Here is a 24428-nt window from a genome sequence, read left to right on the forward strand (position 1 = left end):
TAATCCCATATACATTGCAGCACTATTCACAATACCAAAAATGTAGAAACAATATAAATGTCATTTTCATTTGAAAGATTTTTTTTTTAATAAGATTTATTTATTTTGGAGAGAGAGAGAGAGAGTGTGTGTGTGTGTGTGTGTGTGTGTGTGTGTGTGTGTGTGTGCACCATGGGGGTTGGGGACAGAGGGAAAGAATCTTCAAGCAGGCTCTCCTCTCAGTGCGGAGTCCCATGTGGGGCTGATCTCAAGACATTTGGATGGTGACCTGAACTGAAATCAAGGGTCAGATGCTTAAACTGACTGAACCATCCAGGCACCCTTGGATGATGGATTTTTAAAAATGTGATGTATATCCATATAATGTAGTGTTACTCAATCTTAAAGAAGGAGGAATATCCTGTCATACATAACAACTTGTGTGAACTTACAAGACATTTTGCTAAATGAAATAAGCCAGTCACAGAAGGACAAATATTGCATGAATCCATCTATATGAAGTATCTGAAGTAAGCAAACTCACAGAAGCAAAGCACAGAATTAGAACTGTGGTTTCCAGGGGCTAGGAAGGAGAAGTGCAGTGTTGCTAATCAATGGACATAAAATTTCAATTATGCAAGATAAACAAACTTTGGAGATCTGCTATACAACATTGTGTTTATAGGTAACAATGTTGCATTTATACTTTAAAACCTGTTAGGAGGTACGTTTCAAGTCAAGTGATCTCACCATAATAGCTTTTTTTTTTAATTAAAAAAAAAAGTTTGGATTTCAACATTAGGTATGAGAAAGAAAAGAGTTAAATTTCATCAAGAAGATGCCTTCACAATAAATAACATACCATAATTTTCTTCTGCTTGGGGATTTAGCTCCTATTACAGTCTTACTTACTTAGCATGATAATAATAGTAATATTTTACTACTGATGAGCCGCAAAGCAGACGGCCTGGGGCTAGTTGCTAAGCAGTGTCTAAAGTTGTCATTGGCAAGGGAAGATCTTTTTCTGGAAGCAGCAGAAAAGACAAGGCAAATTCAAGAGCAGATATGCCAAGACGGTTGCAGGTTTTGCTGGTGGAGGCCTTCGCATAATGAATCAGGAAGCTCTGATGAGGTAGATCTCAGTATCACCAACAAGGTGTTCCACTCCTGATGTGGCCTTGGTAGACAGTTTTAGCTTAAAAGAAAAGAGAATCTTGGGCAGAGAAGAATATGCAAGGTTTACCCATGGCACAAGCTATTTGCAAATTACACTCAGAATGCTAGTTGTACTGAAGCTCTTTAGCTGAAGAGATAGATTCTTTCATCAAAGATATAAAATGTAAGAATATCACAGGTCAGTATACAACTTTTTTTAAAGATTTTATTTACTTATTTGATAGAGAGAGATCACAAGTAGGCAGAGAGACAGGTGGGGGGTGATAAGCAGGTTCCCCATTGAGCAGAAAGTCTGATGTGGGACTTGATCCCAGGACCCTGAGATCATGACCTGAGCTGAAGGCAGAGGCTCAACCCACGGAGCCACCCAGATGCCCCAGGATACAACTTTTAAAACACAAGGGTGAGTTAACTAGAAAATAGCAACGCATCACCTATGAAAATAATTGTGTCTGTGAAAAATGGGAAGCATAATGTTCAAGCGGCTGAGGAAGGATGCACTTTTGAAAAATAGTTACTTTGAGAAGCACTGGTGAAGTTTAGACAGAAGTTGCTTTGCTAATTGAATTTTAAAAGTAAAATTCTGGAAACAAAAGGCAAAAATAGCTCATTAGCTGGCCTTTATAAAACAGAAGTGAGATAAGAGAGAAGAGATTCTTATTAAGCAAATATGAGGAATAATTATAAAATTCCTTAAAATTAGCAAAAAGGAGCATTTGAAGTATAAAAGATAAAATAAGTCTAAAAGATACACTTCAGGAATTCTTCAAAAAGACCAAGGAAACAGGCAAATGGATGTGAGAGAAAACATGATATATGAGAAGACTGGATATCAGAAATCTCAAGCAGATAACTGATACTTTTAAAAAAAGAAAGGATACAGAAAGAATATAAAGAGAGAAAAAGGAAAAAGGTTTTGAAATGATGGAATTCCTGTTAAAGATAGTGGTTAATACTACCTAAACCTATCTGGAATATTCAAAACATTTGAACTCTACTCCTTTGTAGCGGTTATCTATTGCTGCATAACAAATTTCCCCAAACCATAGCAGCTTAAAAGAACATATATTTAGTTTCTCATAGTTTCTCTGTTTTTGTAGAATCTGGGCAAATCTTAGCTGAGTCTTCTGCTTCAGTTTCTCTCATGAAGTAGCAATCAAAGCCCAAGTGGGTTGGAAGCTGCTTCCCAGGTCATTCAGTGGTTGTTGGCAGAAATAGTCCCTTGAGTATTGTCGGGCTGAGAGGCTCAGGTCTCTGCGGCCGTCACCCAGAGGCCACCCTCGATTCCTTACCATATTGGTGTCATTATTACTCATGTAAATCATATAGCCCCACCCTTTCCACAATTTCTGATTACAGCTAAAACTTGCTTTCTTTTCCAGTCAGACTTCACACAACTTTGTCATTTCATGCAAAGTTAAAAGCATTTTCAAATATCATAAAAAGCAGTAACTTGGTGAGGTGTTAAGGAGTATGTACAGAAATCGTATGGCTTACCACTCATAGAGTACCTGAATAAGACCATAAGTTAATCTATTATTCTAAAGCAGAGAAAGTAAAAATAACTAATTTTAAGAGCAGGCTTGGTGGCATATCTGAGGTAGTTAAGTATCATATTGTGGAATTCCTACAAAGTGGGTAAGTGGTGGATCTAATTTGGAAACAGGACTGTGAAATCAAAGTCTTTGCTTTAAATTGTCTAAATTGTTCTACAGTTCAACTCAGTAGAAAACTCTGTAGGGTTTGGGTTCAAAGTCTTAGGATAAGAGAATCATTTCCCCATCATTGTCCTCCAGTTGTCTGTCCTTATAAGGAGCTGTGTAGCCTCCACATCAGACACCTAGTGCCATCATTTCAAAATTTACAGAAATGTTCTTCTTAATAGCCTATGTTTTATTTCTAGCTCGGGTCATGTGGCTAGTTGAAGATTCATAGGTTTAAGATTTCCATTTTACCAATATTAAAAATGAGACAGGGACAGGAATTAAAACAAAAACCATGAAACAAAGGAGGAAGACAACATAGGAAAGATCTATAGGTTTGTCATAAGAAAAATCATGGCCTCATGGGAAATAGGGATTTATTTCTGGGTTAGTGCAAGGTTATCCAAAACCTAACCTCATAGATAAAGCTAGAGTTTTTAATGTGTTCTTGAGTAAACTCCCACATGGAAAGAAAGACTGCTATAACAGGAGAGATTTGGCAGACGGACCCTGGGTGTGCTGGGGATTGAGCTTATACAGAAATTCACACTGCAAGGGGAAAAGAACTCCTTGTGGATAAAGTTTCCCCAAGGAGGGGTGCCTAGGTGGCTCAGTGAGTTAAACCCTCTGCCTTCAGCTCAGGTCATGATCCCAGAGTCCTGGGATCGAGTCCCGGATCAGGCTCTCTGTTCAGCAGGGAGCCTGTTTCCCTTCCTCTCTCTGCCTGCCTCTCTGCCTACTTGTGATCTCTGTTTGTCAAATAAATAAATAAAATCTAAAAAAAAAAAAAGTTTCCCCAAGGAAAGGAAGGGGTGTGGGCCAGGTCCATGGTGTAAACGGGTAAAGCAGGCCAAGTATAAAAAACAAACGGGGGACGCCTGGGTGGCTCAGTTGGTTAAGCAGCTGCCTTCGGCTCAGGTCATGATCCCAGCGTCCTGGGATCGAGTCCCACATCGGGCTCCTTGTTCTGTGGGGAGCCTGCTTCTCCCTCTGCCTCTGCCTGTGCTCTCTCTCTCTCTTTCAAAAAAAAAAAACAAAAAACAAAAAACAAACAAACAAAAAAAACGGAAATCATGGTGCTGATGAAGTGGCCCTATAATTGCACACAAGGAAATCACGTGCCCTAATCATGGAAGCAGCAACTTTATTAGTTGAGATGATTTCTGTAGCAAATAAGAAAATCCAACTTGAAATGGCTTGAACAATAAGGAAATTTTATTGACCAAATAATAGGAAATCCCAGCAAAGTTTAGGGTAACTCCCACAGTTATTAATCTATCAATTCAATGACATCATTAAGAGATCAGGTTTTATTCTTTTTATCTCTTTGATCTATTTTATTCAGTATATCAGCCTTGACCTCATAATCACAACATAGTTGCAACACTACCAGAGAGGCTATTCAGATCCCAACATCCAGAAGAAGGGGCAGGATATCTTTTGTGAAAATTTCTCAACATATCTCTTCTCTTGTCTCATTGGCAAAAAAAAAAAAAAAAAAAAAAGGAAAGAAGGGAAAGAAGGAAGGAAGAAAGAAAGAAGAAAGGTGGGGTTGGGGGTAGTAAGGAAAATAAGATTATTACGATTGACTTAAAATGATAGAGATTTATCCTGGAGATGGAATCAGGATCGCCTTTTCTAAAATATCTACAACTGAATAAAACTGGGGTTCTGAAAACAAGGAGGAAGAAGGTTATTTGGAAGGCAACCAACAATGTTTATTCCGACATCATTCAACTAAGCTAATGGTTGCTATGGGCGATGTGAGTCCAGGGCTGCCAGATCATTTGATTACTTTTACAAAGCTGGAAATCTGGATGTTTATGCAAGATCTCCCAATTTTTAAATATTGGCAATCAACAAACATTTAAAGTCAAAACATTTAAAAATACTTTATGACCAAAATCACCCCGGCCAAATAAAATCAATCTGTAGTCCAGATATGTCCTGCAAGCTACCAGTTGTCAACATCTGGTTTATGTTATCAATTTATGTAATTAGAACTTTCTCTACTTAGAAAGTGAAGTTTGCTTTAAGCTTGCCAGTAACTCAATTATACAAATTTCTGTGTAAAAATTTTAATTAATAAGTTTTATTCACTTGTAGCAAACTTCAAATGACTCAGCTAATAAAGATTGCAAAAGATAATGTAGGAAAAAGATGTTATTTAAATCAGAGGTTTTTTTTTTAATTTAAAAGATTTTATTTATTTATCTGATAGACAGAGGTTACAAGTAGGCAGAGAGGCAGGAAGAGAGAGAGGAAGCGAAGCGGGCTCTCTGCTCGGCAGGGACCTGGGAGCATGACCTCAGCCGAAGGCAGAGGCTTTAACCCACTGAGCCACCCAGGCGCTCCTAAATCAGAGGTTATTTATATAATTTTGTTCTTACAGTTCTAATTTGACAGGTTTATGGTTAAAACAGTCAAGATGCTGCTAGTCATCTAATGATGAACGTAAAATTTTCTTCCATCCCTCCCAGTTTCCTGTGATTTCCTGGGGACTTTTTCATTTGCTTGCTTTAATTAGAGAGTAAATTATTTCTTACTAAATGAGAAAATCAAGATGTTCAAAATACCTGAAGAAATATTAGTCAACATCACAATAAGAAAAGGGGGAGTGGTTAAGAAAGGCACCTAATTAAAGATTTTAGATGTACAGCTGTTTGTTTAGAGTCCTCTCCTCTCCCATGAGTATGGAAGATAGAAATGGTGAATTCATGCAGATTCTCTCTTGAAAATTTTTGTTGAGTCGCCTCAAAGCACAACATATATCAAGAAATGTTAACATCCTTGAGTAATCAAGAGCTAATAATAAGGAGAAAGTATCTTTCTCTTCCACCCGGATTATCCAGTCTTCCAGGTTGATCATTACCCCACCCATCCTTGCTTAGCTGCTGCTTCAGACATTTGGATTGGAACCCTGAAAAAGACAAAGTTCTTTAGCCATCTACGTAATTCTAAAAAGTTAGATATTCTATAACTTGGAACTATTAGGAAATTAAAATGAATTCTTTGTAGTCGCACTTCCTATTTTACAAATCATTGGATATACCACAGTGAAGGAGTGCAAACATGGGAAGGCAGAGAAAGAACGGGAGAAAAATCGCATTAAGATCCAAATATCCATCTGACTAATGGATGTAATATGGAGAAGGTGAGGGATCAAGAGAAGAGTGGTGAGACACTGGGCGATCATCCAATGGAACATGTCCTCTATCTAGCTAAAACCTTTCCGTCTTCTTCCTCTTGGTTTTGACCACACTAGGAAGGTAGACATGTCTTAGCTCCCATCCTATGATCATATAGATACTCTTCTTAGTGAACATCTTCTAGGAAGACACAATTAGAACTTCTCTCCTTGACAGTAGGAGTGTGACAAGATTACATTTTCCTGTGGATCTCTTACCTTAGGTGTTGACATTATTTTGTCTTTAAAAACAGTAGAGGGAAGTACCTTCGTGGCATTATGCTATATGAGAGACAAAAATAATAGTAAGTCATTAGAAATGTTATTCTTTCCCAATCCTAGGCATATTTATTTCCTTATTTAAGTCATCTCTTACCTCCCCATCACTCTAGTTCCAATTTCGACCACTTAGCCAGTGGATCTTTCTCTTACTTTAATTACTATGAGTCCATTCATTTTCCCCTTTACCACATTCTTTTTATTAGTTATCACTTGCTTTGGCACAAAAAAATATGTGAAAGATTAAGCGCTCTATACACATATGACTTGTTTTCACCCTAAAAATGTAAACATTCTTGAAAAAATGACTTTAATTTTAGTTCTTTCTCATTTATCAACAACAGAGTACCAAGTAGGAACATGTTCAGTAATTACTTGAGTGAATGAATTTTACCTTTTACTTCTTAAGTTCCTAACTTTTATTCCAGGTTTGCCTACATATGGTCTGTTTTTTTACCCCAACTTCTACACAAAACTGTAGCTAATATAGGCCTTATATAATAAAGTCTCCTTTCTAGAGACTTATTTTGGAGAATATAATAATAAAATTTTATATTCTCCAAAGTAAGTCTCTAGAAAGGAGACTGTTTACTTCCTAGAGCAAAACTATTTATCATTTTTTGATGATGAGATAATGGTAGAACTATTTTTAATAATAAAAAACTAATATTCATACTAATTTATAGATAGAAGGTAGGCCTTGCTTTCTCAGATATACTTGTGTGCTACAGTGGTTCAGGTTGACCTAGAGAGTGTGTCTCCTGAGAAAGAATCTGTAGATTTAGAGACACTACCGACATGGGGCCCAAAAGACATTAAAAAAATCATCAGTGATTTCCTGGTACTTACAAGGAAAGAGGTTGACACAGATGTAGGAATCGGTGGTGGTGGAAAATCTGGCTTTGTAATTAGCTAATGAAAAGGTAAAATAAAGTTAATTCAAAGATGGGGCCTTAAAAATAGATGTGCTTAATGGAAAGGTTTAAATCATTTTCAGAAAGGGAAAACTCATGCTCCTACCCATGAAAATAGTTTAAATCGGTAAGTTCAAGTGTTTTCATTTAGGTGTATATATATATATATATATATATATATATATATATATATTTTTTCCAGAAATTCAAGAAGTAAGGCCATTCAGAAATAAGCCAGTGCCAACAGATGGATGATGAAGATGCCACTCTAGGGAGCAGATTGGTTCTCTTCTTATAACGAGTTACCAGCACACTGGGGAGGGTATGTGCTATGGCAAGAGCTGTGAAGTGTGTAAACCTGGCAATTCACAGACCTGTACCCCTGGGGCTAATAATACATTATATGTTTATAAAAAAATAAAAAAATTATAAAAAAAAATAAAATAGCAAAAAAAAAAAAAAGTTACCAGCATTGCAGACCCAGTAATTCAGATTAAGGGGTTAAACATAGGAATATAACCTTCTCACATTTTGCATTTCAAAAAGTTTTGTGGGAAAATCTATATTTTATATTAATACTCACAAAAATTTTAACATTCTTTTAAGGAAATAATTGGGCATCATGGGTCATGTCTCTTAATAGTATTTCCTTGAGATGAGTTTGGAAGTGATACTTTTTTTTTGTTTTTTTTTAACTCTGACCTTCTAATTGGAAGGAATACTTAAGAGAAAGTGTTAACTCACAAAAGAAGCTGGAGGCTCATTGCCCTCTACTGGCAGATCAGGTGCATGGAGCTTCATCTGACTCATCTAATAAACAAACAAACAAACAGACAGACAGACAGACAGACAAAACTTTTAAACAAAATGATAAGTTCCCTAAGTTTAACTTCCAAATAACCAGTCCTTTCAAGACATGGGAGATCAGAACTGAGATCATACCAAGAGATGGGATGGGAAATCATAGTGGTCCAGCTCTTGCATTCTGCTATATCCAGAGCTGTCAGAGACAGGTACATTTCCATCAAAAATATCATTGCCATTGCCAATGACATTACCAATAACCAACCTCTGCTAAAATTTCTAAACTTCCAGGACATAGCCAGGGCCTTGAGGATTATACATATCAAATGTTTTGTCATACAAATAAACACATTATTATCTTTATTGGGACATTTGCAAAAGGAAAAAGAAATCCACTTAGAGTCAGAAAGAGAGAGAGGACAGAGAAGAGACAGGAGGGAGGGAGGGGGACAGAGAGGGGGAAAGAGATGGTGGAGGGGCTGGGGAGGGAGAGAGAGAAAAAAAGAGAAAGAAAGACATCTGGAGTCTGCTCTCCTGTTCTCTTTATTTTCTCTGCATTTGTGAACCTCAACAAAGCAGCCTCTGAATTTTAGGAAGACTCTTTTTCACTTAAAAAAAAAAGGCAAAGGAGAATTTTCCAAATGTGTAGTTAGAGAGCCCCAAATTCTTGCTACATACTAACTAGCGGACTGGATTTGTAAAACACTGCTGAGTAGGAATGACAGATAGGTAGGTGATCAGGGCAAGATGATGAAAGAATCACAAACTGGTGCACGAGGCAAGCACACGACAAACTATGGTTCACCTCTTGGGGCTGAACATCCTTCTCCGTCTGTGGGTTCCTCTTCTGTCTGCGAGGCCTGTTGTGAGTAGTAGACAGTGGCCTGTGTGTGAAAGCATTCCATTTAAATGGACTTAACAGTTTCATCACCATGGTGAGGACACTCAAAAGAAGTTTGCCAATTTTCTTTGCCCATTGAGTCATCTTTGGACATTGACTGGGCTTTCTTCTGCTCTCTAGGACATTCTTAAGGCCTCCTTGTCCTGGAATTCATAATCACCACCACTAATTTTCTTCTAGATTCTCTACAGAGCATTATTATTATTATTATTATTATTATTCCTAATAATGATGGTGTTAAATCAGTGTTTATCTAAACTATTATGTCATTTAATTAATGATTTATTTTATTCATTCAATATTGAGGAAACTCATTATATATGAATAAGGCAGTCTTTATAAATGGTTAGAAAGATACTATAGTGTCAAGACCATGTTTGAAAAGACTAACAAATGTAGGTGCAAATCAAGATTCCATCAGCTTAGGTATAAGACTTGGAACATATTTGTTAACCTCTCTGAGCCTTTGTTTTCACTTAAGAAAAAGTGTGAAGTGCTTGATTTTATAAGACTGTTCTAAGGATTAATATACAATTAATAAATATACATTTATTAATAATAAATGTATAAAATGGAAATAATAGTTACTACCTCACAACATTCTTGTGAAGATTAGAGATAATGAAGGTAAAAAAACTCAGCATAGCCCTTGTCATAAGGATAGTGACCAATAAATGCTACATAGTGTATTCTTATAATGGGTATAAAACCTTTATTGAGCGTTTATAATTTTTATTATTTATAAATACAGTGATTAACATAAAAACAATACATGTATTGCTGTGAAGGATTTCTCAGTAAAACTGATACCCAGCCTCTGGTCCAAGAGAAATATATCTGTACTTATTTTTGAGTATTTGAAGTAAACCACTTAAATTTGAGAATTTGGGCCCTATCCTTGAATTTAAATAAATTAGAGGTCAAAAAGTTCCCAAAGCAAGATAGAAGGCTACCTCTGGACTTCCTTCTGCTTTCTTCTGGTACTTTGGTGCCAGATTACTATAGCAACCACCACCGATATGACAGCCATAGGAAACAGCACCCCAACCACAATGGAGAAATCTGCAACAAAGAGAACCCATACCTGATAAGTGTATGAGAAATTCACAAATATGCATCACTCTGGTCCTTATTTCTTCATTTATCACAAACTCCATTTACCCTTTCCTCCACAGAACAGATTCCCTGGAAAATCTGTCATAGTTGGTAAAATGAAACTGCATTTTGATCATGAATGTTGTAGTATTATGTAGATAGGGGAAGCAAGGGGGAAATCCATATAAAATATTGGATATGAAGTAGGTAAAGCAGCATGCTACTGAGAATCCTTTGAAGGGAGGATGTTTGTTGTTATGCCCCAATAATGGGTCCGTGATTAAAGGAGCAAGACTGATACAAAGCGAAGGTCAAGCAAAGCTTTATTTCGTGCCAAGCATCAAGAATCTAACCGAACGTTCGGGGCTGCACCTCTTACAAGAGAGGGCGACCCTTCTCTGTTTCACAGACTAGCTTTTAAGGGCAAAGGCCATGTGGTCAGGCCTGGCCATGCACAGGTGGCCAATGAGATTGTAACGCACACAGGAAACTCCACAGTGATGCTGGGTGACCAACTGAATTACAATTTACCCTAGTAGATGTTGGGCTGGCAGAAAGGGCTAAAGATGGCGAAAGTTCCCGCCACAAGACCTGAGCTCAGACAGGAGAACAAAGGCCCAAGCAGGAATCTGAGACCCCCGCCCCGGGCTCCAGTGGACCAATGGGACCCCGACGAGCAGGCGAAATATCCAAATGAAGGAAACTTGCCAAAAGACCCCTGAACTCCCCTCGAGACCCCTTAAAATCCCCCTTCTCCCTGCCTTGGGCGCGACTTCCGCCTCTCTGCTTTCCAGAGTCGCGGAACCTCGCCCAAGGGTGCCCACCTCCTTCCGGTGCAACTTTCCTAGCTCCCCTTCTCCTGAGCCCTGAAACTTCACCGGAGAGTGCCTTTAATACATCTTGCCTTGCACCCACTTTGCCTGGTGTTGTGTTTATCTCGCCAGAGAAAACTTTACATTTGGTGCCGAAACCTGGGAAGGAGATTGAGCCCCCACTCCAGTGGGGAGGCTCTCTCCTTTCCCTAGCCAGACCCGGACCCGCCTTTCCGAACGCCACTTCTGAAGCCATGGTGAGTTTCCCCCGATTCCGCGCCTCCTTCCGGAAAGCCCTGCCCTAATTGCGGCCGCATCAGGGTGGACCCCGCCGGTCACCAGGTGACCTCCGTGACTCTGAGAGGCTGGGAGACATCCTAACCTCTACGGCAGTCGACACAGTTTTTCCGCAACCCAGTGGTGGACGAGGGGACGCCTTCCTCCAGCCCTCGGGTTGCCCGGCAACAAATCGTGGGGACCTCCCAATCCAAATTCGACCCTAAAACATCCCGGGGGTGTTTTAGGCCTGTTGGCCAATCTTAAATCAGTCCCAATGGACTCCGGAAGGCACGTTTAATTATCGGATTCTCATGGACCTAAATAACCCCAGCAGACACCAAGGCAGATGGGCCAAGGTCCCTTATGTTCAGGATTTCTGAACCGGCACCCTCGTCTACCTCTACCCCTCCCCCTCCCCTGCCACCCACTGCTCCCAAAGACCTGGACCTCTCCTCCCTGTCTCCCCTCTCTGAACCTCCAGAGAGCTTCACCCACCCACCGACAAGAGGGCCCCCGGTTCTTCCTCCTCCTCCTCCTTACCGCTATCCCCTACCCCAAGGTCCCTCTCTCCCTACGCCCCCTAACCCCCCTGCTTCAACCACCCCCATTTCGGTCTCTTCCACCCCGACCCCATCTCATCCCCTCAACCCCCAAAACCTGAGTTCGCTCCTGATGCAGCCCCCTCCCAACCTCCCCTCACGTCCCCTCCAGCCTCCCCTCCCATCTCCACCCGCACTAGGGCTCGAAAACCCTCCCCTGATTTAGTCTGCCCCCCTAAGGGAGGTTGCTGGAGTTGGAATTGTTCGAGTTCATGTGCCCTTCTCTCTACAAGACCTTTCCCAAATTGAGAAACATTTGGGCTCCTTTTCGGCCAATCCTGATAACTGTATCAAAGAATTCCAATATCTGGCCAAAGCATATGACCTCACCTGGCATGATTTACATGTGGTCCAGACCACCACCCTCACCACAGAGGAGAGGGAATGCATCCAGGCTGCTGCCCGGGAGCACGCAGATCAGGTCCATCTCACTGATGCTGCCATGCCAGTTGGAGCCCAGGTGGTCCCAGCTGTAGAACCAGGTTGGGATTATCAGAATGGCCAAGATGGCCGCCGGCGCTGCGACCACATGGTCCAATGTCTCATAGCCGGCATGCGGGCAGCCTCTAATAAGGCCGTTAATTACAAGATTAGGGAGATTGTCCAGGCCCCTGACGAAAACCCCGCCATGTTTCTTAACCGATTGACTGAGGCTTTAACCCAGTACACTCGCTTGGACCCCGCCTCTCCTGCAGGGGCCACGGTACTGGCTACTCGTTTTATCTCTCAATCGGCGCCGGATATATGGAGAAAGTTAAAAAAGGCTGAGGAGGGCCCTCAGACCCCCATTTCTGACTTGGTGAAAATGGCATTTAAGGTCTTTAATTCCCGTGAGGAGGCGGCTGAGCTTAAACGACAAGCCAGACTCCAGCAAAAGGTTCAGTTGCAGACCCAAGCCTTGGTAGCTGCTCTGCGGCCGGCCGGCTCCGGGAGCCAACAGAGAGGGGCAACCCATCGCACCCCCCTGGGGGCCTGTTTCAAATGCGGGGCCGAGGGACATTGGGCTCGCCAGTGCCCCAATCCAAAGCTGCCAACTCAGCCTTGCCCTCAACGCCATTTGATGGGCCACTGGAAATCTGACTGCCCTAACCTTGGGGTATCTTTGGCGCCTCAACGTTGGGGACCCCCCGAGACAGTAAGTCCGGCCTTTCAACTGCTTGGATTGGAGGACAACTGACAAAGCCCAGACTCGGCCACCCCTCTCACCCAGGCCGAGCCCAGGGTTACACTCCAGGTAGCAGGTAAGTCCATCTCCTTTCTGCTGGACACGGGGGCTACCTACTCTGTTCTGCCTTCCTATTTGGGACTTACTCAAACCTCACCAATTACTGTTATGGGGATCGATGGGACCTCCTCCAATCCTAGGGTGACCCTTCCCCTTACCTGTATCCTGGATGGGTTCCCCTTCTCCCACTCATTCCTAGTGATTCCTTCCTGTCCGCTCCCTCTACTGGGGAGGGACATTCTCCAGAAACTGAGGGCAACTATCTGCCTCTCCCCTTTCTCCCCTCCCTCCACCTCAACCCGTCTCATCCTACACCTTTCCACTCTCTCGACCCCCACTCCAGATGACCTACCCACTGTAGATCCTCGGGTGTGGGACACCTTGGATCCCATCATCGCTTCCCACCTTACCCCGGTTAAAGTACAGCTTAAGGATAACTCCAAGTTTCCCTCTCGAGCTCAGTTTCCTATTTCCTTAGCCCACCACTGGGGCCTGAAACCTATCATAGAACGGCTTAAATGTCAGGGACTCCTGATCCCCATCAGTTCCCCCTGTAACACCCCTATCCTCCCAGTACGCAAGCCCTCAGGGGCTTATCAACTGGTACAAGACCTTAGGCTTATCAACGAGGCTGTGGTCCCCCTCCATCCAGTCATTCCTAACCCCTACACCCTATTGTCTCGCGTTCCCCCAAACACCTCTCATTTTACAGTACTGGACCTAAAGGACACCTTTTTCACCATCCCCTTGCACCCTGATTCCTATTTTCTTTTTGCCTTCACCTGGGAGGATCCCGACACGCACGCTTCTGGACAACTAACTTGGACTGTCCTACCCCACGGGTTCAGGGACAGCCCCCACATTTTCGGCCAGGTCTTAACTACAGACTTACAGCAGTGCGTCCTTAAGGCCAGTACTCTACTACAATATGTGGATGACCTCCTCCTCTGTAGCCCCTCCCTCTCGGTCTCCCAGGACGACACCTCCGCCCTACTTAACTTCCTGGGGGCCAAGGGATATCGAGTCACCCCCTCTAAGTCCCAATTGTGTGTCCCTTCAGTTACCTATCTGGGCATACTTCTGACTCCCACTTATAAGTCTCTTACCGGGGACCACATACGACTCCTCCAAGAACTCCAACCTCCCCAAACAGCAGATGAAATACTCTCTTTTCTTGGATTGGTTGGGTTCTTCAGACATTGGATTCCAAATTTCTCTATCCTGGCCCGTCCTCTGTACCAGGCGGCTAAAGACACCCCCCAGGGTCCCCTAACTGATCCCACTTCGATCCACCACTCATTCTCTAAACTAAGGGACCGCCTTACCACCGGGCCAGTCTTAGCCCTACCCGATCTCTCTAAACCATTCCATCTCTACACTGATGAGCGCTCTGGCTTGGCCACCGGCCTCCTAACACAACTGGTGGGGCCTATGCATAGGGCTATAGCCTACCTGTCCAAGCAACTGGATGTCACCGCCCAGGGATGGCAGCCCTGCCTCAGGGCCCTAGTGGCAGCCCCTTCTCTTACAAAGGAGCCCCTCAAACTGGCCTTAGGGCAGCCCATCACGGTCTACTCTCCCCACCGACTCACAGACCTCCTTAGCCACCGATCCCTGGACCATCTGACTCCTTCTCGTCTCCAGCTACTCCAGCTATTCCATCTGCTATTCCTAGAAACCCTCACATCTCTCTCTCTACCTCCCTCTGCTTAAACCCCGCAACTTTACTGCCTATACCCTCGCCCACCCCGGAACCCGTTCATTCCTGCCTACAACTTATAGAGGACCTCATTCTCTCCATCCCGGTCTCTCTGATCAACTGCTATCCAACCCTGACCACGTACTCTTCATAGTTCCCTCCTGGCCTCAGATGGCCAAAGACACTCTGCTTACGCTGTGGTCACCATGGATGCGGTATTAGAGACGGTTCCCCTCCCAATCGGAACCACTTCCCAGAAGGCTGAACTCGTAGCTCTCACCAGGGCATTACACCTGTCGAAGGGACAACGAGTCACCAATTACACTGACTCAAAATATGCCTACCTCATAACTCTGCTCTTTGGCAAGAACGGGGGTTCCTAACGACCAAGGGCACCCCTATAGCTAATGGACCCTCATCGCCAAGTTGCTTGAGGCCCTTAGTCTGCCCGCTGAGGTAGCAGTTGTTCTCTGTCAAGGCCACCAAATGGCCAAGGATCTGGTCTCCGTAGGCAACAACAGGGCAGACTCAGTGGCCAGACAAACGGCCCTAAATACCCCTGCATCTCCTATCCTCTTTCTTAACACCCCTCACCAGCCTTCCTACTCTGCAAAGGAAACACAAGCTCTCCAGGCACGGGGAGCAAAGATTGGAGATAAGGGGTGGATCTACATTCAGGACAGCATTGCCCTGCCTGACAATCTGGTGCACACCTTAATTACTGACATCCACCGATCCCTCCATATTGGCCCAAAGGCTCTCCACCAATTTCTTCAGCCATTGTTCTATCATCCTTCCTTATCTAAGGTAATCGAAGTTGTCCACAGGGCTTGTAAAACCTGTTCGGCTGTGAATTCACAAGGAGGAATCCACAGACCAGGGCCTAACCATCAACTCCGAGGTCATCAGCCGGGGGAAGACTGGCAACCGGACTTCACTCACATGCCTCGCCATAAAACATTTCGCTACCTATTAACCTTGGTTGATACATTCACAGGCTGGATCAAGGCATACCCCACAGCTCGGGAGACAGCGGACATGGTGGCTACAATACTCATCGAGCACATCATCCCGAGGTTCGGATTGCCCCGGACCCTCCAGTCAGACAACAGACCTGCCTTCATCTCCAGTGTAACCCAACAGGTTGCTGAGAGCCTCAACATAACCTGGAAACTTCACATCCCATACCACCCACAGTCATCGGGTAAGGTAAAAAAGGCCAACGGGCTGCTCAAAGCCCAACTCACCAAACTTACCCTAGAAACCCGCCTTTCCTGGCCCACACTTCTGCCCCTGGCTCTCACCAGACTCCGGGCTATGCCCCACGGGCCTTCGGGCTTAAGCCCATTTGAATTACTATACGGCCGGCCCTTTCTTATAAATCATAGCCTTCTGACCATTTCCCCGCCTCTTTTATACTATCTACCTTACCTCACTCTCCTCAGAGCTCTCTTAAGGGCCCACGCCGACACTGTCATCCCAGCCCCAAACAACCATGCTTCCGAAGGGGGGACCTGCCTATACTTAAATGATGAATGTTGTTACTTTGTTAACCAATCAGGTATAGTTACCGCCAGGATCAAAGAACTCAGGTATTGGATTCAAGCACGGTGGCAAGACACGTCTTTCTGGGGCCTGGACCCCTACACCTGGGTAACCTGACTGCTCCCTTTGGCGGGACCTGTATGCATAATCCTCCTTCTAGTCTCAGTTACTCCCTGTCTTCTCCGATGCTTGCAGGGTCGTCTACAAGAACTTGCCCGAGTGTCCATCAATCAACTCCTCCTCCAGCCCTACTCTCGCCTGCCCACTTCCGACTACCCCTACAATGACGCCCCCCGTTAGCAGGAAGTAGCCAGAACTGAGTCAACGCCCCTGGCACCATTATATTAAGCAAAAGGTTGGAATGTTGGGCTGGCAGAAAGGGCTACTTAAGATGGCGAAAGTTCCCGCCACAAGACCTGAGCTCAGACAGGAGAACAAAGGCCCAAGCAGGAATCTGAGACCCGCGCCCCGGGCTCCAGTGGACCAATGGGACTCCGACGAGCAGGCGAAATATCCAAATGAAGGAAACTTGCCAAAAGACCCCTGAACTCCCCTCGAGACCCCTTAAAAGCCCCCTTCTCCCTGCCTTGGGTGCGACTTCCGCCACTCTGCTTTCCAGAGTCGCGGAACCTCGCCCGAGGGTGCCCACCTCCTTCCGGAGCAACTTTCCTGGCTCCCCTTCTCATGAGCCCTGAAACTTCACCGGAGAGTGCCTTTAATACATCTTGCCTTGCACCCACTTTGCCTGGTGTTGTGTTTATCTCGCCGGAAAAAACTTTACAGTAGACATTTGAACCAGCCTATCACACCTTGATTAGGATTGGCACCAAAAAGGCTCCCAAAGGGGGGGGGGCCCATACTCCTTGGTAGCTAGGGAGACAGTATGCAACACCCCCACTGGTCGGATGTCTCCACCTGGCCTGACCTACCCTTGTATCTGGGCTTTGTTACCTGGAGCTGGTTTCCGGGACTTGTTTTTAAGTAAATCCCCTGGGGGAAGGGGAGCAGGGACAGTTTGACTTTAATGAAAGCCTCTTGCTAAATAGGTCCTTACATTAGTAACAACTGAAAAGTGCTGGGGCTGGGAGATTAGAGAGAATAGGAAGTGAGGGGGATGGAAGAAAAGGATTGAAACATTTTTAAAATTCAACATTGGCATCAAACAAAGAAAAAGAAACTGAAGACTTGAGATCATATCCCTGTCAGCAGCAAATGAGGAGTGGAGACTGGAAGAAGAGAACTGATTGAGGCACAGGTGAATGTCTTACTGATGTTTGCTCCATCTTGGAATTATTGCAGACAGAAAAGAAATTACATCACCCTGTGAACTGCAGAACAGATTGTAAGGACCTATTTAGAAACTGTCCCTGCTCCCCTTCCCCCAGGGGATTTACTTGGAGACAAGTCCCGGAAACCAGCTTCAGGTAACAAAGCCCAGATACAAAGGTGGGTCAGGCCAGGTGGAGACATCCGATCAGTGGGGGGATGCATACTGTCTCCCTGGTTACCAAGGAGTATGGGCCCCGCCCTTTGGGAGCCTTTTGGGCTCCAATCCCAATCAAGGTCTAATAGGCTGGTTCAAATGTCTACTAGGGTGAATTGTAACTCAGTTGGTCACCTAGCATCACTGTGGAGTTTCCTGTGTGCGTTACAATCTCATTGGCCACCTGTGCATGGCCAGGCCTGACCACATGGCCTTTGCCCTTAAAAGCTAGTCTGTGAAACAGAGAAGGGTCGCCCTCTCTTGTAAGAGATGCAGCCCCGAACGTTCGGTTAGATCTTGATGCTTGGCGTGAAATCAAGCTTTGCTTGACCTTCGCTTTGAATCAGTCTTGCTCCTTTAATCACGGACCCATTATTGGGGCATAACATATGGGGGCTCGTCCGGGATTAAACGACGAGAACTGAGCCAGCATCAGAATTTCTGGAAAAAGCCTAGAGGTAAGATCTCACAGATTTTACTCTGTGGGATCCGCTGATCTCCAGGTGCTCTGTGAGATTGGTTGGTCTGTCTGGGTGGAGCGCCGGGCATAGCCCACCAGGGTGAAGCTGGAAGCGGCCATGCTCCCCAGGGCTGGAGAGGATGCGGGGACGCCCCTTCCCTCCACTGGTAGATCGCCAGGGGGTTCGAGTCCCCCTAGGCAGTCAGGGGGTTTGAGTCCCCCTAGGCGGTCACCTAGGCGGTTGGGGGTTCGAGTCCTCCTAGGCAGCCAGGGGGTTCGAGTCCCCCCAGGTGTCACTGGGGGTTCGAGTCCCCCCAGGCGGCCAGGGGGTTCGAGTCCCACTGGACGGCCAGAAGATCAAAAAGTCCCCACCGGTGGCAGGTTCTGGGTAAGAACTGCTGGGCCAGCGGTTGTCTTTGTCTTGTCTTTTTGTTGTCTGCTGTGCTGTTGTGTTTGAAGGAATGGGGCAAACAGAGTAAGGGGACTCTGACTCTTATTGGCTATAACTGGAGCCAACTGGGGTTAGTCTAACTCAAGACAGAGACTTTAAGGAATATTCCCAAGCAGCTGCCGAAACAACTTTGTTTCAGGGACATTCCTTGCCCTCTCTGACCTGACGGAGACTTCCTAGCCCCTCCCCCCGCTGGTGGGAAAGCATGGTGTCTGCTCCTCTCTTGGAGCTGATGAGCCCTAGAACTGGGAACCTTTTCTCTGCCTTCTGGTTGTTGGGCTGGCAGAAAGAAAGGGCTACTTAAGATGGCGAAAGTTCCCGCCACAAAACCTGTGCTCAGACAGGAGAACAAAGACCCAAGCGGGAATCTGAGACCCCCGCCCCGGGCTCCCGTGGACCAATGGGACCCTGATGAGCAGGCGAAATATCCAAATAAGGGAAACTTGCCAAAAGACCCCTGAACTCCCCTCGAGACCCCTTAAAATCCCCCTTCTCCCTGCCTTGGGCGCGACTTCTGCCACTCTGCTTTCCAGAGTCGTGGAACCTCGCCCGAGGGTGCCCACCTCCTTCCGGCGCAACTTTCCTGGCTCCCCTTCTCCTGAGCCCTGAAACTTCGCCAGAGAGTGCCTTTAATAAATCTTGCCTTACACCCACTTTGCCAGGTGTTGTGTTTATCTCGCCGGAAGAACTTTACACTGGTGGCACCTTGTTCTGTTCTTCACTGTCGGGAAACAAGAAGAGCTGCCCCGGGACCTAACACCCCCACTCCTGATCTTCCCACCCGGGTCTCAGGTAAACATTCGAAGTGGAGTAGGCCCAGGTGGAATGTAAATCAGTATTTGAACTAAGTTAAGCTTGTTGGGTTAATTAGGATAAACATGTCATTTGAGTTAACAGTAGTAAATGTGAAACTTCAGAGTTTTTACTTAAGGTCAAAAAAATCTGTGTTAAAATCTGTTGAAATCTGTTAGCAAAGAGATGACTAGAACTGATGGTTAATTGTCTCAGAGTTTTAATGGGTAATTGTTAAAGTAGCTTTCAAAGTCTTTGCTAACCTGAAACTTCAACCAAATGGGATAAAATGCTAGAGCGCTGATTACTGGAACTAGGTTTGTGGTTTTGAAATCTGTTGGTAAACATGTTTTGTTCTTAACGGATAAATTTGCCATCTAAAGAATTCTGTTGTAACAGTTCACAATTGGTTTATATTTAATCTTCAGGAGAGGTTAAGGTATTTCTAAGAGTACAAAATTCTGCTAAGTGTAATTAAGGCTGATGGGAATAAGGGAAACAACTCTGTAGAAAAATAGGAAATAGGTAAAAAGGAGAGAAAAATACCAAATGCCTGATTCTGTTTGAATAAGAAAGAAAAACAGGCCCGGGGCCACTTTCTCAGCTAGATCCATTCCTAAAGAATGGAAAGGGAGACCCGGTGGGGGGAGGTGTCCAACCTGTTTGAATCTGAAGAGTGCCTGTGTGAATGTGTCTGTATGGCTCCACCGCTTCGGCTGTGGAGTCTGAGTGGGCTGCACACTGAGTCTCGTGGGGCGTCATATGGCATAACGGTCATCTACTCCACGGAGTAGCCTGGTCCGGGGTTTATACGGACAGACCTTAGCTAAGACGCTCCTAAGTTCCCGCGAGGGACGCGAGCAAGACAGCATCTGAAAGATCCGCCTCCCTTTGTCTGTGACATCATTCATGATGGGAGGGAAACCCAGAAAACTATCTTAAGACTGCACGCTTAAAAATAAAAAAAGGAAAGACTGGTATAGAAAAGCTGGTTTTCTCTCTGTTTAAAAGAGCAAAGTTTTCTTCGGTTAATTGAAATGTAAATGGTTTTCTCCTTGCCTGCCCAGAGTTGTAAATGAGATCTCTTTGGCTCATAAGGCTTCTTTGATATGCTAAGTTACTGATAAACCTTGGGTCACATTTGGTAGCTACTCTAGAGGTTCTCTACAGTTCCTAGAGTTTAATGTTCTGATAAGGGTCATCACTTGATATTTAACTATATCTGTTCTGAGTTTTTGTCATTTGTAATTGTTTTAATTCTCTTGTAAGATGAATCCCACCTTAAAGGAAATTCATGGGAAGACTTTGATATGTTAAAATCCTGGGAACTGAAATGGGTAAAGATTTACAGAAGTAAGGGCTACATTCTGACTAAACCAGAATTAGTAACATGGGAACTAGACGAATTGAAAGGTTGTAATGTTGTGTCTCTTAATGTGTTAAACATGACTGGTTCTGTAATGTTTGCTCCTCTAGACTAGGGAAACTTTTTCTTAAGTTACCTGTAACTTACAGAGAAGTAAAGGTGTTCATTTGTAAACGAATCAAGGCATTCAACTTTTCTCTCTATCTGAACCCTCTGAAACCAAAAGGGCTCAATAAGTATTCTTTCTTCCTTGGCAATCAGTCATTTGCATAAGTTCAATAAGAATCTGTTCTCCTTGTAACAGGACAGCATTGGACACTGGTTATTTTACCAAGGCTTTAACTAGAACGTCATATTTGAAAAGACTCAGATATGACCAGCTTAAAGGAACTAAGGTTGACTTTGTAAAACCTGGGGCCGTAAAGCCCTTTGGAACTGTTGGCCTGATACCTTGCTTACAGAGTTCCCAGCAGCCTCACCAGGTGAGTAAAGAATGTCATTCCTTGGTAGGTGCAGAGCCTCAGAAAGAAGAATTTGCCCAAGTCGACAGGTATTGCAGGCATGTCTGATGGCAAGTACGTGGCTTGGCTTCTGGCCCGGAGAGACTACTAAAAGTTCAACCTAGAGATTCCTTATAAAAAGTTCCAGCAAAGCAGATTCTAAAAGATCTATATGATTACTCACTTTTCTTGCTGAGCTTATGTAAATAATAGGCCAAGTTTGTTAAAAACTGGACTAGTTTCTCAAGTGAAGTAGTCCTGATTTGGTTATCTCTGGAAATGGTTATTTTAGAGAGAAAAAATTGTTCTAATAACATGCCTTTATGGGTGTCAAATTCTAGATTAGATTGTTATTAAATGTTTGTTTACCTAAGCTAGACAACTTAAGGTAAACTTCAGAGAAGTTGCACGATAACTCATGTAAATGATCTTGCTTTTGCCAGCCAGTCAGCCCCAGATATAAGGAGGAAACTTCAGAAAATTGAAGGATTTGAAAGGAAGAATCTGACTGAGTTAGTGGGAATAGTAGAAAATTAGTAAGCCAAATACATCAGGGCACACATCTGGGGACACACAAGCTTAAGGAGCTTATGGGCAAGCAGTTCTAGGTTTCTAAATTAGGGCGTATGGCTCAGGATGTGGTTGATAGGTGTGTTCAGTGTCAGGCGGTAAATACGGAAAGAACTAGAATGGGAAGAGGGAAAAGAGAAAGAGGTTGCTATAACAGAAATGACTGCTCAGTCCGTACTCCAGTCACTGCAGGCATGACAGTCTGTCTTAAAAGAGCCCATACAGGGATCCGGACTGCCCACACTGGGACAGAATCGGAGGTGGAACCACATCCTCACCAACCCAGGGACTTAGTTTGGATGCGCTGCCGCCAAGTGGGGGGCTTGGAGCCTCGCTGGAAGGGACCGTTTACTGTCATCCTGACCACCCCCACGGCAATAAAAGTAGAAGGCATCAGGGCCTGGATTCACGCAGGTCACGTCAAATGAGCCAAGGATGAGAACGCCCCCCAGAGGTGGATGCCGCTGCCAATGGGCCCCGCCGATCATGGACTAAAACTAAAGACTCAAAAAAAAAAAAAAACACCCAATGAGTTCATTAAATCCATTGTTGGCTCTGTTGTTAAGATATAGGCGGGAGGTATGAGCAATTGCGAATAAAAAAAGGGGGGGCTTAACGTACTGTTTCTGATAAAAGGAGGAGGGGGGCTCTGCATAACCTTAGGAGAGAAATACTGTTTCTGGGTAAATCACACTGGAGTCATTAAAACAGTCTAGCAGCGGTTAAAAGGAGGGTATAGAACTGGCTAAAAAGTCAAAGATTTGACTAGTCTCCAAAGAAAAGGGGGGGATGTAAGGACCTATTTAGAAACTGTCCCTGCTCCCCTTCCCCCAGGGGATTTACTTGGAGACAAGTCCCGGAAACCAGCTTCAGGTAACAAAGCCCAGATACAAAGGTGGGTCAGGCCAGGTGGAGACATCCGATCAGTGGGGGGATGCATACTGTCTCCCTGGTTACCAAGGAGTATGGGCCCCGCCCTTTGGGAGCCTTTTGCTCCAATCCCAATCAAGGTCTAATAGGCTGGTTCAAATGTCTACTAGGGTGAATTGTAACTCAGTTGGTCACCTAGCATCACTGTGGAGTTTCCTGTGTGCGTTACAATCTCATTGGCCACCTGTGCATGGCCAGGCCTGACCACATGGCCTTTGCCCTTAAAAGCTAGTCTGTGAAACAGAGAAGGGTCGCCCTCTCTTGTAAGAGGTGCGGCCCCAAACATTCGGTTAGATCTTGATGCTTGGCGTGAAATCAAGCTTTGCTTGACCTTCGCTTTGAATCAGTCTTGCTCCTTTAATCACGGACCCATTATTGGGGCATAACACAGATCGAACAAATCTCCTGGATGTATATGGCATTTTCTCTTCTAACTGCTAATTGAAGTAATGACTGTAACTTCCATCGTTTGCTATGTCAAATATTAATTTCTCTTATAATAATCTGAAACTTTAGAGACAAGGAGGTATAAGTTTGAAGAGCAATGAGAACTACCGCTTTCTTAGTAGAGATCAGCAAGTCAATAATAAGATTAATTTTGGTATATTTATAAGAGATGCAGTTATAGTGTAATAGAAAGTATATAGGTTTGAGGGCAGATTACAGAGTCATGTGAAATCCTACCAAAAAAGGGGGGGGGGGGCTCCTGGGTGGCTCAGTGGGTTAAAGCCTCTGCCTTCAGCTCAGGTCATAGTCTCAGGGTCCTGGGATCGAGCCCCGCATTGGGCTCTCTGCTCTGCGGACAGCCTGCTTCCTCCTCTCTCTCTGCCTGCCTCTCTACCTACTCGTGATCTCTGTCTATCAAATAAATAAATAAAATCTTTAAAAAAAAAAGATTAATTTTGGTATAAATGCAAGAAAAGCTCCCAAGTGGGAACATGGATACATGCAGATAGAGGCAGATATGTCAGAAGTAGAATTCTAAGATAATGGCAAGTATCTAAACTTTCCACCCCTCCATAACAATTCCTATCTAAAAGCCAAAAGAAATAAAATTCTGAGGTATTTTGGTTGGATATAGCATAGATAGATTCAGAGTGGAAAAAAAAATGTACTGGCGATAACCTCAGAACTGTAACTATTTTCAGAAGAGCAACGTGGTATCAGAGGAAATAAAAAGGAAATTGACTGGATTTCACAAACTCCCCTACTTTGAAAGTACAAGGTCTGCAGAGAAAGGTGGATTATAAGACAGATGGGAAATATTACGACAGGAAGAAGGTATGCAGTTGGACATGGAAATAATTGAAGAGAAAGTAATGCTCTTCTGTTTCTGGTTTGGGAAATTCGGATCAACTCTCCCACAAAAAGAAACTAAGACATTTTTGTCCCACCCCCACCCCTCTCCCCCAAAAAGACAAGGAGAAACTAATTTGGGAAGATTAGTGAGAGGACAGGAATGCAGAAAAACAGAATGGAAAATGATCCTGGATGCAAGTTCAGAAATGCAGGAAGGAATGAAAAATAAATAAACCAAGTGCGAACCCTAATGTAAACTGTGGCCTTTGGGTGATAATCATGTATCAGTGCAGGTTCATTTGTGACAATGCACCACCCTGGTGGGAGATGTTGATAGTAAGGGAGGCTCTGTGTATTGGGGAGGAGAGGACAGAAGACAT

The 24428-nt window shown here is 44.2% G+C and overlaps 1 protein-coding gene across 1 annotated transcript in view; it reads right to left on the minus strand.

Annotated features, from left to right (window-relative positions):
- Positions 1-5757: 5757 nt before the first annotated feature.
- The window catches only part of LOC111156768 (ADAM metallopeptidase domain 28), an 81134-nt gene continuing 62463 nt past the window's right edge, over positions 5758-24428 (minus strand). The window contains exons 19-24 of the mRNA XM_022517838.1: positions 9897-10005; positions 8848-8926; positions 7983-8048; positions 7174-7236; positions 6265-6327; positions 5758-5778 (exon numbers count right to left, since the gene is read on the minus strand). Coding sequence (XP_022373546.1) covers positions 5758-5778; positions 6265-6327; positions 7174-7236; positions 7983-8048; positions 8848-8926; positions 9897-10005 — 401 coding nt within the window. The remainder of the gene's footprint in view (positions 5779-6264; positions 6328-7173; positions 7237-7982; positions 8049-8847; positions 8927-9896; positions 10006-24428) is intronic.

Source organism: Enhydra lutris, unplaced genomic scaffold (assembly GCF_002288905.1).
Source record: "Enhydra lutris kenyoni isolate GAN:26980312 unplaced genomic scaffold, ASM228890v2 scaffoldscaffold3, whole genome shotgun sequence".
Classification (NCBI taxonomy): domain Eukaryota; kingdom Metazoa; phylum Chordata; class Mammalia; order Carnivora; family Mustelidae; genus Enhydra; species Enhydra lutris.